General features: G+C 39.1%; 1 protein-coding gene across 5 annotated transcripts; it reads right to left on the bottom strand.

Annotated features, from left to right (window-relative positions):
- Positions 1-208: 208 nt before the first annotated feature.
- LOC103578329 (mothers against decapentaplegic homolog 6) lies at positions 209-13675 on the bottom strand. 5 transcript variants are annotated; one of them, XM_008559355.2, is made up of 7 exons: positions 13114-13404; positions 12856-13003; positions 10474-12363; positions 8983-9042; positions 8311-8415; positions 2821-3030; positions 209-2498 (listed from the first exon to the last, which is right to left on the bottom strand). In XM_008559355.2, exons 3-7 carry the CDS (start codon positions 11477-11479, stop codon positions 2158-2160), a joined length of 1722 nt encoding a protein of 573 aa, XP_008557577.1. In that variant the 5' UTR covers positions 11480-12363; positions 12856-13003; positions 13114-13404; the 3' UTR covers positions 209-2157. The 5 variants fall into 5 exon arrangements, with proteins under 5 accessions (XP_008557577.1, XP_008557580.1, XP_008557579.1 ...); XM_008559358.2 differs by lacking the exons at positions 12856-13003; positions 13114-13404 and adding an exon at positions 13628-13675; XM_008559357.2 differs by lacking the exons at positions 12856-13003; positions 13114-13404 and adding an exon at positions 13456-13617.
- Between the last annotated feature and the right edge of the window lie 2607 nt (positions 13676-16282).

The following is a 16282-nucleotide window of genomic DNA, read 5'->3' on the forward strand; positions in this document are numbered from 1 at the left end:
AATCGTAATTGTTACTATCAATATTAATATTAAAAAAACCATACAATATACAAGAGTAATCCGCCTTTGTTAATTAAATATTTATATGAATACAAAAATTTGCGGACAAATACATTCAACTTTCCCTTCTTTATATTTTAAATTTTTATTTTTATTATTTTGTTGCAACAATTTATTTAAATTATTATTAATACTTATTAATTAAGTATAAATTTATTATTGCATTTTATTCCGATGACAAACGTTTTTTTGGCAGGTATAAAAAGTCAAGGCATTAACATTTAATTACAATTAGTCAATTGAACATTAATTATAATTATTACAATTAATAAAAACGGAGGGATTATTTAATTTTACATTGGTATAATTTATACGGAAACGGCGGATACCAGAGACTTTTATTTAAAATTTTTTAAATTGGGTAAACAGGCCAGAATTACAAGGGCACTGTTCTCTTAGGTATTTTCATATTTGTCTGTTTTTAAATAATTATGTCGAATACGTTGCGTCACAACGCGTTACATTGTTTATTATTATTATTTATTTTATTTTTTTCTTAATTTTATTACTAATCTGAGATGACTTAGTCGTCATTATAATCATTATCAACATCATAAAAGGCACAATGTTTCACCGAGACAATTTTCAAGCTGAACATTTAAAATTTAAAAACTATTTTATTTAAATTAAAATTATAACTTTGTTCATAAATACAATTAAAATAAATCTCCCGCGTTTTAAAACAACAAACACAAGTTTTAACTTTTTTAATACAGTCTTAAATATTTAAAAACTATTGCCGATTGACCCGAGTTAAATAAATTATAACACGGGCCTAAATACCTGAGAGCCCAAGGTCTCGTCCATCAAGAATCCTTATGCCGAGTATGGTACATACTGGACATCAAGAGACTGAACGAGACTCACCGAGTACTCTATAGGGAGTTTTCTTATATTTTCTATCTATCATTCGTTATTATTGTTATTATTTAGCAATGGCACGGTGACGCAACTCAACCAGTTTTTAGTATTTATTTATTATTTTTTTTTTTTTTTTCATTATTTTCCTTTTATTATTAAACTTTATTTTTATATCTATCTATATATATATATGTATATTTATATGGATGAAAGCGCAAACCATACATACATCATGTATGCGATACAACAACAATATCGTACAAATAAAACAGTCACGCGCTTTTTAAAATAGTCTCAAGACGTTCAGAAGGCAAAAACTGAACCGACTTACCAAGCAAACTTGTACTCATACTTTTACACATTACATTCTCACTCTCTTTTATTTACTTTTTTTTTTCTTACTATCCCTCTACTCTTTCTGTACAACACTCACTCATCGACCACATTATATGGCAATTAGCGTCGCGTTTATTGGCATTTTATTTTATTATTATTATAATTATATATATATATATATATATATATATATATATATATATATATATATACGCTGTATAAATAATTTTATTTACAAATGTGTTTATCTTCGTAACTACAAAATCTTAATAAATAAACAAAAATATTAAAGCACGAACCACGGTCAATCGTTTTTAGTTTTTTTTTTTTTCCGGGCACGTCCTATTACTTTATATTATAATTATTAATTAATATTTATATTTATAAACTCATGATTTTGTTTGTTTACTTTTGAATAATCTCTTATTCAGCAACGTGTACAATTACGTGATTACGACTCCATTAACGATACGGAAATGGACTACAATGAGGTACAAGCCATTCGATTAATCGACTAGGCTCAGTCTAACAACAGAGATAGTCTCCTTCGTATATCAAATACGATTGACCATTAATATTATCATTATTACAATTAATGTTTTTTTTTTTTTTTATACAAATTATTTAATAGAATATATTTATATATGTATATATTTATATTTGTGTTACCGCGAATTACTGAAATGCGAAGGCAATAAAGAAACAATTGGCTTTGTGTAATGACTCGAAAGAAACGGGTCGTCTGGTTGGTTATTGTAATTGTTATTATTTATTTAATTTATTTATTATTTATTATTAAACGAACAATTTATGACGGCCCTCTCTTTGTCATTCCCTCGAACGATGAGGAAGGCACGATCGGTAACGACGTCGCGCGCCGACGACGTATAAATGACAGGATCACCTGCATGGTGCTAATAAAACTTCAAGCCAGCATGGACAGGACGTTATCTCTTGACGTTTGTATCTAGGACCCCAGCCTTTTACGAAACTTATTCTCACGGAATAAATGTCAACAGGACCTCCTGAATTAGCTCCTTCGTTGCCTCCACTGCTGTGCGTACAACGTGATGGTAAATTTTTAGCCCGATCAAATATATTCAAGCATGATCCTGGTGGCACACGATAGACCAGCAGCGTACGTGACTCTGGATCATCGAGTGTCGGTGAATTTACAAATATTGGATTGCTTGATCTGTTGTATGCCCATACGCCATCATCCTCTTGACTCAATAGCAGACCTACAGCAAACAAAATAATAATAAAAATATGTAACATAATGATTATTATTATTATTATTATTCCTATATATATATATATATATATATATATATATATATATATATATATATATATATATATATATATATATATATATATATATATATATATATAATTTTTTCATGCACATAAGCTTAGTCGAACGAGTTCACGATACATTATATATAAATATAAAAATAAAGAGTATAAATTATCGTGTACACGCAAACTGCTCGACTACCACTGACGTAATTATGTATGTGTATATGTATACATGTGTATATATATAAATAATATACATACCTAGACCAATTTTACTGCGTGTCGTTTTCGCATCATCCACGGAGTCGTGGTTCTCAGCGAGACTGGCTAAGCAAAGTCCATCGCCGTCGTGTAAAGAGTCAAAGACACTTATTGTCGATGACTCCACGGGATAAAGTCTACCAACACGACCACCGAGTTCCCAGTAAGCAAGAGTACACCACTCTTTTCGTTGATGCCCGTCACCACGTTCTGCAATAAAACAAAAACAATAAAAAATTATTATTAACCATTAAAATAATCGTTTTAGTGCTTCACGGCGATAATACGCCGACGAAAAATACCCGAAAAAAAATTAAATAAATAAATAAATAAATACAATAAATCGAGACCTGTGGAGGATTTAAAGCCGAAGGTTGCTGAGGCTGTATAAAGATAGAGATGATGATGGTGGTTGTAGTTGGTAAAGTAAAGTGGTGAAGATAGACAGAGAGAGAAAGAAAGAGAGTAAGGTAAAGAAGTGGCTTGTCTGGATGGGCCACTGCGGCCCACGGTTCAACTCGACCCGTTCTTCTACCACCGTCATCATCATCATCTTGGACTACGGCAATCATCTCATCGTTTTCATCCTGCCGCAACCCGCGCGACCATCGCCGCTCCCGCCCGCCACTGCACCGACGTTGTAGAAAAACTGCTCGTCTCGCCGCGAAAATTATAATGCTCGACCGAGTGGCGGCGGCCTAACAACCTACGCGGATCACGCAAATTGCATACGGCTGGGGCTGTTGCACACACACACACACACACACACACACACACACACACACACACACACACACACACACACACACACACACACACACACACACACACACACACACACACACACACACACACACACACACACGCGCGCGACACAATGTATTTTATATATATTTATATACATACATACATACATACATACAACACTCTCCCTCCCTGCTCTTCCCTTTTTGCCATCCATATTATTATTATAATTATTATTACAATCATTATATTACAACGTGTAGAGTTGTCTTGCAGGAAAATAGTTTCATAGTCAACGAAACTGTCTTCTTACTAAATAAAACGTCTGCTTTTTATATTTGAAATTTTGGTAATACATATATATGTAGTGAGTAATATATATGACAATATCATGCTTTGTTTAGTCCCCAAGTGCCATCGATGATAGTTTATCCAACGTCTTGTATCTGTATGAATATATATATATGTATATGTATATATATATATATGAGACGCGTAAGAAGCATTTAACCGTCGCGCGGTGCTTCCATGAGATAAAAATAGATATTACGAGTTTAACACGGCGCCAAGATTGCGGGCTATCGTGATTATTACGTCATCGTGGGACGGAGGAGCGGAGCGCAAGGACGATCGTCGCGGCGGCGGTGGCATCGGCGCCGACGTCCGCCATCATTATTAAAACTAATCGTATCATACTGCCGTATCGTATCGGTAAAATACGCGACGACAATAAGTGCTGATTTAAGTGTCAAGATACATACACATCTCAATCTCCACCTCCAACATCCATCATCATCATCAACTGTATCATCAACAAGTGCAGAGCCACGAGCATTAAAAATAATATGCAACACATTTATGTACATATTTTATTTAAAAGAGCGCAAGACCGCGAAAAGGTCAAGAACCCTCAGGTTACTTAGATAAGCCACACATGCGACCGAACTTATACTCTAGTATCAAAACTATACGCCGGTAATCGAGCGTTGATAGTATGAACAATAAGTTTACGCACGATATAATCATTACGAGGAGAGTAATAATTCAACTCGACGATTAATTGGCTAATTGATAACGAAAGTATAATAGTAGTGAGTTGTCGAATCACATAACACACATACAGGTGACCTCTGTCCTTCGAACGGCCTTCTTTCCGTACCGCGTACCGGTACCAGTAACCAACCAACCAACCGCCCACCTTTATCTCGACTACTTTGCGGGCAACATGTTACTCTGTATAAGTGTAACAAAATAAATAAACGAATGGAATGAAATGAAAGATCAGTGTCGTCGTAGCCGTAGTTTTTGCGTGGTTGCTGGCGTTGCCGCTGGGAGGTATCTAACTCGCTTAAAGACTTGCTAAAAGCTCAATTCTTATCTTCAGCGACCCGTCGTTATCGCGTGACGGACCGGATCGAATCGCGAACGGCCATTGTCGAGCATGTGTGGATGGAGCTATAGGCCTCTGCATGATACACACACACTCCACATGTGTGTGTTATATAGCCAAGTATAAGCATAAGCATATATATATATATATAAAGCAAAACCGATACGATACGAGTTGTTCTTGGGTTAGCATAGCAGGCAGGGAGTCATTGACGGCGCGAGCTGAGATATGGGACCTACACCGGTAGAGATAGCATGCTTGTGGCCACCGATATAAAGTAAAAGATGATTCTACGCCAGTGGAGGCGCCACATACCAGGCGCCGGCGAACCTCTCTCTTCTTACCTCTCTCGCCCTCCTAACCGCTGATTCTACTGAGCTCGACGGTCGCTTAGCTTGACTTGGTAAGGCCCGAGGCTGCCAACCAACCAACCGACCAACCGATTGGACAAGCGCTTTCGGCTCGGCCTACGTCTGTACACACACTCTAAGTCTAACCGGGCAATATACGCACGTCAATGTACGATAGAAAGGAATATCCAGCAAGCACAAGTCTTAGCTCTACTCTTTTCTCTCAGCCGTGTGCCTGATGATGCTTTTTATTTAACCAACAGCTATAGAGATATACATGTTTCTATATCTATATAAATAATAACGCTGATGCCGATAATAATAATGTGTATATATACTTTTTAACGTATACACACTCGGCACAACCACTCGAGTATAACCGAGGCGAGTTGAGTGTGTGCCGTTGTTTGTTTGTAATAATAAACCAACTGGCGATATTTCGGTTCTCTTTACTTTGCTCCAGTGCCGACTATAAGCGTCATAACTTGAGTGCGTCTGGATATACAACATACATATATGTACACGACATATTTAGATAAATATATGAGTGTGTGTGTGTGTGTGTATACACTCAAAACGGCAAGCGTGCTATGGCGCCAAGACACATTCCTCTTTGGCGCTGGATTAACGGCGGACAGCGTGCAGCAGCAGCAGCAAAAGCAAAACCAACGTCCGCTATGCTGCTACTATATACTCAGACATATACCCGATCGCCGACTAAAATAATACCTCCATAAATACGTGCAAGATGCCACTGCGACAACCAGCGGTTAAATATTTAACGTCTTAAATATGTACGCGGTTTAAAGAAACCTCGCGAATATCTATAGCATTTCCACACACATGTACATACATATCCATGCATATGAGTATAAATTTAGGCGAGTGTGTGTGTAAGGAGATAGGGTCTACTTAGAAGTAATGGAATAGAATAGTGGGCTAGAGAGAAAGATTACAAGGAAGAAGATAAATAAAATTAGAGGCTGATAAATTAACATGGCATGGTATGTGATGCATAACCACCGCATTCCCCACAAGACTCATTGAGTTTTTCCCGGAAAATCCAGGGTTTAACTGGTTGGCCGAATTATACACACGCGGTTCAGCGCCTGCGCTTTATCCATCATCGTATACGCGACGACCTGTTGCCCGTCCACCTCCGCTTAAACTAGACGACACGACCATTCATGTTATGTGACTTCTGATGATGGATTTCCACGCGGTTTCGCTCTCCGTATTATTATATACTTCTCCGCTACTATACGCTTATTCTCTATCAAGTTACTTAAACCCCGTGTTGGCATTTCATCTCCGCCAACATACATATCTATATGTATACTCTATAAACGAGTTTAATACAAAGCTGAATTGTGAATCAATGGGAAGTAAAGTAACTTATTTAACTTGTTTCTCTCCTTCGCTTTTACCAACTTACTCTTTTTACTCAAACGTCAAAGGTTTGTGTATGTGAAAATGAATGGATGTATAGAATAAGTTAAGTATAGTAGGATAAACTGAGGTATACAACAGAGAAAGAGAATGAACGAACAAGAAGGCAACACAGTCGAGGTCGCAAGAGAATACCGACGAGACACGCGGCAGCTGTCTGGCGCCATACGAGCCTGCCCTCCATTTCCTCAAGCCTCCAAAGTCCGTACAGAGTGTGCCCCTATTCGCTACACCGCTTGTTCACCTTTCAGCCGAAAATTTTTCTACCCTCGTGCACACCTACATATAAATATATATATCAACATATGTGCCATTCAATCGATCATCACGCTATCAAGTTACGCGGGCGGCGCTTGAGTCTGTTTGATTTATGTCTAGTTGATAAATAAATAAAATATAAAAAATAAAATTATATCACTGGCGATAAGAGAGAGTGCGGCATATGCCAACTTTCTTCTACCTTTTTCATGACTACTTGAATAATAACTACCAAAATAATTTAATTTCGGAGTTTATTTTAAATCTAATACCCGTGTAAACGTCGTTACTTAATGGACGTAATTAGTTTTAATCTCATAAGCTATAAATTGCCGCCGACACTTATCTGCAATAGTTTATGAGTAAGTTTTAATTTGAGCTAGAAAAATCCTAACGGATATTTATTAACATTTAAAGTTAATAGAAAATAAAAGGGAGAAAAAAAATATGTGCGGTATGTAAGTGGAAAATTTAGATGGAATTGATAAGTCAAATAGATTTGCTTTAATGGATATAACTGTCGAGGCGCGAGTGTGTAACGATAATTGCTCGTTTAAATCATTAGTTTCTAATGAATATTTCCTTATACTTTTAAAAGTGCTCATTAAGTAATCATCGTCGTTAGAAAAATAACCATTTGTTTGTTTAAAAAATCTATAAATAATTTTTTTTACGGAGCAATAAATATTTAAATTGAAGCGAAAAAAGTTTTGCAAATTATTTACGTTAACAGATAAAAAGTGTTTACGTATTATACGAAAAAAAAGGTTTCTTTAAACAAAATTCAATTTACGGTCTATTTTTTACAATAAATTTTTCATTGGATTAATAATTTACTCAACTAACAAGTAAATAAATAAATATTTATTTACGATAAATATATATAAGAGATATATATATTTCATATAAATATTAATAAAAATGTCTATCATCTGTATAAATATGAGTCTGTATTGTAGTTAATCTACAGACTAAATTAATATTTGTTAAAAATAAATATTTTTAAAAAATTAATTATCTATTTGTCAAAAAAGTTTTTTTTCCAATTCACGTACTTTGGGATACGTAGATAATTATTTGTTGAAATTTTACCAGTCTTTCGTCTAGTCAGTCTACTGGTAGTATTTAAGGATGGGGAAAAAAAAAAGAAAAAACCCGAAAAGGAATAGACTAGACAGGTAGTAAAAATTATTGTGTATAGTAGAATTGTCGGTCAAGGTAGAAGATTGTCGCCAACCGTAATAGCCAGTGATTCAAGTTTGAATGACGTCCTTTGTCTAAAAGGACAATTGGTTTTACCTTCTCCGTCGGTGGTAAGCGACTCCGGAAGTCTTGAAGGCACTATTGTATTATTCCCACAGTGTCGTGTGTCTTCTTGGTTTGTTTTAATGGCACAAGTTGAAGCTGAAAACAAATAAATAAATAATACATTATTATAACTTATTATTATTTTTATCATCATCAACGTTGGCTTGCTCGTCATCCTCATCATTGCTATTATTATCATTAACATAAAAATAAATCGCGAAAATGTATCGTGCTGCTATATATATATATATATATAATACATTAATAAAATAATATGCTACTATACGGTAGAGACGGACAAAAACATTAAGAGTTTGGTAGCACATATCATAATAACAAAGATATATAATAATGTGTATACATATCACGTAGTTTACATTCCACGCGTTACGTTTAAACCAACGTTTGACCCCCCGCTGATGGCAATTCGTATACATAAACCAAACCGTGTGGCTGCTCAGCACAACTGGTATATACATATGTGTAAAAATTTACATACATACGGATACGTATGTATATTTATATGAATGTATGGATGTATATTATAGTCAAGACCGCGAAAAAGTATGTGCGCATAATCGCATCGAGAGCCACCGTCGTACGTGTAATAATAGCCGCTCGCGGGAGAATCCACGACGACTAGGCGCCGTTTAAACTGCTTACCTTCGCATTTTGTTGCACCTCTATTCGCTGGGATAAGACAATACGGGGGTGGTGGCGACTCTGAAACATAACAACATCATTTATTTACTCATACAATTCACAATATTATCATATAAATTACCGGCGCACTACACCGTTCTCATATAAATATAAATTTATTGTAATTATTTAAAATTATATGCAGTCAACAGTTAAGTAAATATCTCGTCATATGTAAAACAAAACATGACTAAATGGAAAATAATAAAAAATAAAGACAGAGTGAGAGGGAGAGATGTAAAAAAAAAAATATAATGAAAAAATTAATAGTCTGAAGGAAGTTTCGGTTGGATTGTCGCGAAAAGAGCCGGTATCCTCGCGCTAGCGCCGGCTGGCTGGCCTCGACAATTAGCTGGCGCCAGCAATGACACGCGGCGTCGGCAACGACGGCGGTATTCCCCCTTCTCTTTGCCTGGTGCTGCTGCTGGTTCTACGGTCATGCCTGCCTGCTTGCCTATACCCCGTACCGCAGCTTACTCGGCTTGTCCTCCTGCTGCTGTTTCCCGTATAGTTGCTTACATTAGCTTGCATCGACAACTACGACGTCGAGCATCCAACCCAGCAAGTCACTCTATCCGTACATTCATATATATATTCGTACATACATATATATATACATATCTTTACCCCACCTCCATACTTTCATCGCCTTTCCCTTTTCTTCCTGTGCAGTATATATCTAACGGCCGACGACTACTATATCCACAGACATACAGCCAGGGCGATAGACGATGACGACCCTCCTCTCTCTCTTTTCCTCGCATACTTTTTTTTTTTTTTCTACTTAACACAAACTACATTTATGTATACCCGCTGGTCTTATTGTTTCTTGTCCGATACTTTTCCTTGTTCTCATGTAACAATTTTAAAAAAGTCACATTTCCACGAATTACAGACTCTTAGGTAGTAAACCCAAAGAAAAATACTTTTAAAAGTATAAGAGAACACCAGCATTAGGACCGGGATTGGGACCGGCACCAGCAGCAGCATTAACAGCCGTACCGACAACATATACATGGAAAAGGAAAAGAAAATAAATGGGTCTTGGCGGCGACAGTGCAACAAGGGTCAGACACAAAATTTAAAACCAGACAAGGATTATCGGGTAAAAGAAAAGTAAGTCTAGACTTTAGTCGTTTTATACCTGCACTGATGCCTATATAATATAATACCTATTAACGACGGCGACGACGACTACATACATGTAATGAGTATATGTATATATATGTATGTGAATGTGTATATGTATATGTATACAGTAACATGACAAGAGAGACAGATATATACAAAGTTAAACGGGACGAACATTACGTAAAGGAAGTAAGACTGGCGCCACTCGTCGTATGTTGTCTATACATTAGCTAGAATTTACTGCAGTAAATTTAAATAACCACAAATGACGTTAATGAGTTTGTTAATTAATGTTTTTAAATAATAAAAATACACACTTACCAGGTTTGCAAAGCCGGCTCCAGTGATAGGGATTGCAGCAGACATACGACGGATCTTTTGTGGAATGACACAGTGGTAATTTTTTTAGCTGAGTCGTGAGACAGATATCAGGCCATCGCCAAATTTGGCAGGAGAGAAGGTGCGCTGATGATGTTAGCAGGAAATCGGTACGTGGATCTGGTGTAGAGTGGACAGCCAAACATCGTTCGTCGTCGTTGGCGGCGGTGCAACCGGTACCAGCGAGACTCGAAGACTCATCCAGGACTTCGGTATCCTTGTTGAAGCCCTGGTGCAACTCGTAGCGACGGCATCGCGAACGCACCCGGGTGAATTGGTGATGAGAGTGACGAAGTCTCAGGGGATGATGATAGTGCCGAGATTTTCGTTTGGAATGACGACGTCGGTATGGATCCGGTTGCTGCTGCTGCTGCTGATCAGTATTTATGTCCGACTGAGAAGAAGAGTTGAGAATGGGCCTGCGGGCAACGACAACACACGAGCCGAGATCGGCACCGCAACTCTCTATGGCCGTGAGCAGCATCTCCAGCTGGTTTTCCTTGAGATTTTTAAGGAGCTCTTTACAGCGATTCAAACGCTCGCGGGCTTCTCTCTCAATCTTTCCGTTCAAACTGTCCTCGTTATCTTCTAACTTGTCGTCGTCCTCCTCGTCTTCGTCACTTTCGTCCTGGGAATCGGCACCTCCACAACAGACCTGGTGTATTTTAGCTCCAGTTCCTCCTCCACCCGATGACGATGTTTGTCTTTTAGCTTGAGGTTGACTCACTGGCACACTTCCTCTGTGCCCCGGTAACGATTTAACCGTTTTGGCGGGTCCACCGAGTACCGCGTCAGAGCAAGCTGATGCCTCTGCTAATAAATTACTCACGCGAGCAATGCGTTGCGACGTATTCTCTTGAGTCTCACATTCGGTTTCATACTCTCGACAAACCTGAGCCTTTAACAGACGTTTAGTCAATATCGTCCGTTTGCTCCAGAACATGAACATGAAACACGAGAATACGTTTGTGCATTTGGGGGCCAGTACTTTACAACTTTGCGACAAGAAGATAATAAATCTACACACCTGGTACGGTGTGTGCAATACGTTGCTGATTATTTTCGCACACGTGGGTGTACGAGGAAGAGATGATATTACGATAATAATATTAATAACAATTAAAATAATAATAATAATGATTAAGTTGACTCAGGAACACACGTTAATGCCGACAGACCACGTTGTGCACGTTGTCGGACTACCGGCGATGAGGAAGATCGTTGTACCGTCGCTGTGCCACGGTCGTACTCTCGAAATAGCGTGTGACGATACTCTCTGGAACCAACAAACTACAAAACTTGTTTTTATTTTCACACACGTCGAGTTTTTCTCCTCTGTCTCTTTCTTTTCCTCTTCCTCTCTCTACAACAGCAGTCTCTTTAACAGGAAAAGTTAACGATAAATAAAAATGAGTCTGAATGTAATGACCAACTACTTGCACTGCTCCTGCGCTACGGCCAGCTGTTGCTTCTCCACTACCACCAATCCTAACTGATGCACTAATAGATAGTTTCTCCTTGTTCTCCTTCTCGTTCTTGTACGCGTTCTTGTTCTCCGCGTTATCCTCCTCGTCGTCGTGGCTGTCGGCGGTTTGGCACCGCATAACACTGATTTACAACAATCACTCATTCGTTTTCGACTAACAGCGATTGACATAATTCCTCGTGTCCACTTTAGTAATCATATTTTCCCGTTTGCTTTGGTAACTTTAAATATATATAATATATTTTTAAAAACTTTTAAAAACTTAAAACCAACACACGTCGCACTGCGGCACACTCTCGTATCTCACCGGCTAGCTTGGCCTTGTCTTTCTCTTTCTCGCTCGTCCACTTGAAAAATAAGAAAAAAATATATAAAATTACACATACATTTAAACATTGACAAATACTTATAACTATATATATACTACATATACATTTGCCATATCTCAATATCAATCTCAATATAAATTTGTCTATATATTTATCATAAATTAATAGTTAGAATTTGATGTAAGCTACTTTGTCGTCAGTGCGCGAAAACGATGATCCGTCCACTGGATCGTACGAGTGAAAACGACTACCGCGGCAACGACGATCGCACACACACATGGTAGTAAATATGGGATAGGTATTCCCCGCGCGCGCAGCACGCGAGTAAACCAACAAGTATGTACTAGTCGACTACTCGGCGACGTTTAAACCGACAAGAGAGGTCGACGCGTGTCGAGTGCACCGACGTCGCGACGCCGCCGCGTTCGCAATCGCATTCGCCACTTTATATATGGACACATACTAAAAAATATATACATCGCACACACACACACACACACAAATACTTACAACAATCACTCGTTTCTCTCTCACTCCCTCTTTTACTCGATCAGTTGTTTGCGATTGAACACAATCGCGATAAATGTCGCCGAGAAGAAATTAAACTCTCGTCTTAGCCGCTACTAAAGACTTAATGATAGCCGACATCGCTCCTATTCTACAAATAATAATAATAAATTATGATAATAAATGTTGTGTTAACTATCGTACTCTCTTACATTTAATAATAAATTTAAATTTAAATAGTAAGTTGTTATAAACACGTACAAATTTAAAAACACACGTTGACGAGGTCTTTGGTGTGTCGACCGCTGATTAGCATAAACTAAAACTCAACTTTATAAGAATAAATAAAAAATAAAACTAATATAAAATATAAAAAAACACTGGTCCGATACACACTCTAGTGTGCGGACACACTGGCGATAAATAACAAGCGGCAGATACGCGCTGGTCAAGCTCTCGGACTTTACTAGCGAGTAGCGGCACACACGAGGTCCAGGGCCGTCACGAGCCTCCGCCCCCCTCTCCACACTCACTCTTAGAGGCGCTAACTCACACAAGTCAACTCGGACGCGCGCGCACTCAAACTCAGTAGCACACACTTACAGTGATCGACACCGTAGTAGACCATACAATTCCCATTAGCACACGACACACGTGTTTTGTACTAGTGCTTATATGTGCATACAGTACGAGTACTTATACTTAAACATGGCCGTTATTTTTCTCTGATCGTACTACTACTTAACTTTTAAATCTTAACTCTTCGCTCACTTACCACTCACACTACGACTCTCTCGCTTGCTCGTTTTTAGTACTCTCGATCCTCACCCACGACGCCAGCTGGCTTCCGTTCTCCAGCATGGCGGTCTTCTCGTGTTTAAATTTTTTGGCGGTATTTGAATATTCCCGCTCGCTGAAAAATATACGTATGCATGTATGTATGTAAAAAGTATGTGGCTTTTTATTATTCCTCGAGTTGTAAAATGACAAAAGTAATTTAAAATGCATAAGCTTAAACGAGGATGAGATGTTTTAAAATATAAAGGATTAAGAATGTATGACTGGAATACATTAGCGAGTTATTGTTATTATTTATCGCAAATGTATTTAGTGTGTGATTTGAATAACGATAAAAATAAGTCGGTTGGACTTTGATTTTTACGAGCGATTGAATTGCACAAATAAATAGATGGCGCCTTGGGATGATTAGTTGTTAAATTGGGAGGGGCGGACGATTGGCGCCACAGAGTGTGTGTTGTATACTGAAGAACTTTGGATGATGAGGAACCGCGGAGACGAGGGGGAGAAAAAAACAAGGAAAGAGATAAGTGGGGGCGAAAAGAAAGGCATTCGTAGGTCGTCGCTCATAAATTGGCTAATTTTAGAAAACTCGTTTCGAACAGGGAGCCGCTGGTACTTTTGCTGCTGCTGCTGTTGCTGTTACTGCTGCTGGTGATGCTGATGGCTGGCTGGCTGGCTGGCTCTTAAACGATATTTTGTAATGCTTGGAAACGTGACGCGATCGAGGATTTAATGATTGGTAATATTACTTGTTGTCAATTTTTTGCTGAGATTTGTATGCGTCTGGCGGTTCTTGTCGCTGTTCTTTGTTGCTGTTTTTGTAATATGAATAATCAAAGATACTGATCGAGTTGTTGATACTACGACGGCGGAATAAAAAATAATTAAGTGTAGAGAAAGCAGCCGCGGATGTTAAGGATGTTGGGGCAAATCGTAGGAATAGAGGGTCCCGGTTTAACTGGTGCCGATGTTGCTTGGCATCCCCTATTTGTAAGGGTGGTATAGGCGCCGCATGTTGGCAAGTTGGCGCCGCAAGCCATTCTTGCCTCGCGGATACAGGCGCCTTCTCCCCCGCTTTGATGGCTCCAACTAAACTTCCCACTCTTATTTCCATCGTCCCCCTTTCCTTTTCTTTTCTATATCTATATCTATATATTTTCAACCGACTCCTTTTCACGTCTCAATATATGTCGCCCTATATTTTTGTATCGTCAGACGACATGCGACTATGGCTCTGCCTGTGGGAGCCGGCCGGTCGCTTACTCGGTGACGACTGAATCAAAAACACCGTGAGTAAGCGCGACGACGACGTCGACGACTAGACAGATGAGACGACATTCAGGATAGAAGAAAATAATAGTATAGAGCATGGAAATAGAATGAAAAATGAATTGTCGTCGGGTGAATAGTTGTGTTGTTGTTGTTGTTGATGTTGTTGCTGGTTTTCCGCTCACTCGGTAACGAGATTCGATGTGTGGCAGTGGCTCATCAGCTACTCAACACTACAATGTTTGCTGTGTACATGACATGTTAGCAGCCGTTTAACATCACCAGTGGCAACAGGACAACAAAGTAAATTAAACGCGGGACAGCGTGCATTTGCCCACACACTCACACCCAAATGATATCCAAGGCATACACACATGCTCGCACATAAATAAGTTGACTCACGAGTGGATAAAAGACAAGTTTAACTAAAAGACCAGTCTGTCGACAACGACGACGACGACGATCACGGTGGAGTCGATCGAGACATAGGGATAGGGATTGCAGTTGATGGGGTGGGGTGGTCTCCAGTGGCTGGCCCGACTGGCGACTTGGATCTCCTTGTTTATCATCCTGCTCCCCCTGGAAAATGTATAATATAAGAACCGTAATATAACAAGCGTCAAAACACTTGGCGTCCCATGATCACCCGTATCGCAAAGAAAACGCCGGGCGCCAATTTGTCCCTCTCAATTCCGTCAACCGTACATGGGTATTATTTTATCTCCCTTAATCGTGAGGAGGGATACCACTGCTGTTGTTGTCGTCGTCGTCGTCGTCGTCTTAGTCGTCTTCCTAGCCGGAGCCGATCCTAGCCGGAGTTTGGTGCCAACGCGTAGAAATCATAGATGAGGGCTATATATATCCTGTAACTAATAATATATATATACATATACATATATGTAATATAGTATATTTTTCAGCATTGGTTATCGTATCGTATGGTATCGTATCGGGTAGAAGCCGAGTGAAGCAAAAGCACATCAGCAAAAGTACTCGCAGAGCAGCAGAGGAGTATCATACAGGGAAACAACCAACACGGGAGTCGCCTGTGCGGCGCGACGGTTTAGTTGGCGTCAAAGCAAAGTCCAATCCGCGGCGCCAGTCAGACAGCCTCGTCCGTCGGTCCTCGGTACTCGTCCCGACGGCGTTGCGACGCCGACGGGAGTCTCGACGCCAGGAGGGTGACGCCAACAGGACACCCCTTGTCCTTTTTTTAACCCGCACCACGTTGTCTCCGCACAACTGTTTTCTTCCGTTAGTTTTCCCATCCCCAAAAGGGTGCTACCACTGGTGATAGCTCTCCCCATGCAGATCATCCTGATGCTGATGCCCACCGACTTCTTTGCACTCGATTCAGTCC

Source organism: Microplitis demolitor, chromosome 8 (assembly GCF_026212275.2).
Source record: "Microplitis demolitor isolate Queensland-Clemson2020A chromosome 8, iyMicDemo2.1a, whole genome shotgun sequence".
NCBI lineage: Eukaryota > Metazoa > Arthropoda > Insecta > Hymenoptera > Braconidae > Microplitis > Microplitis demolitor.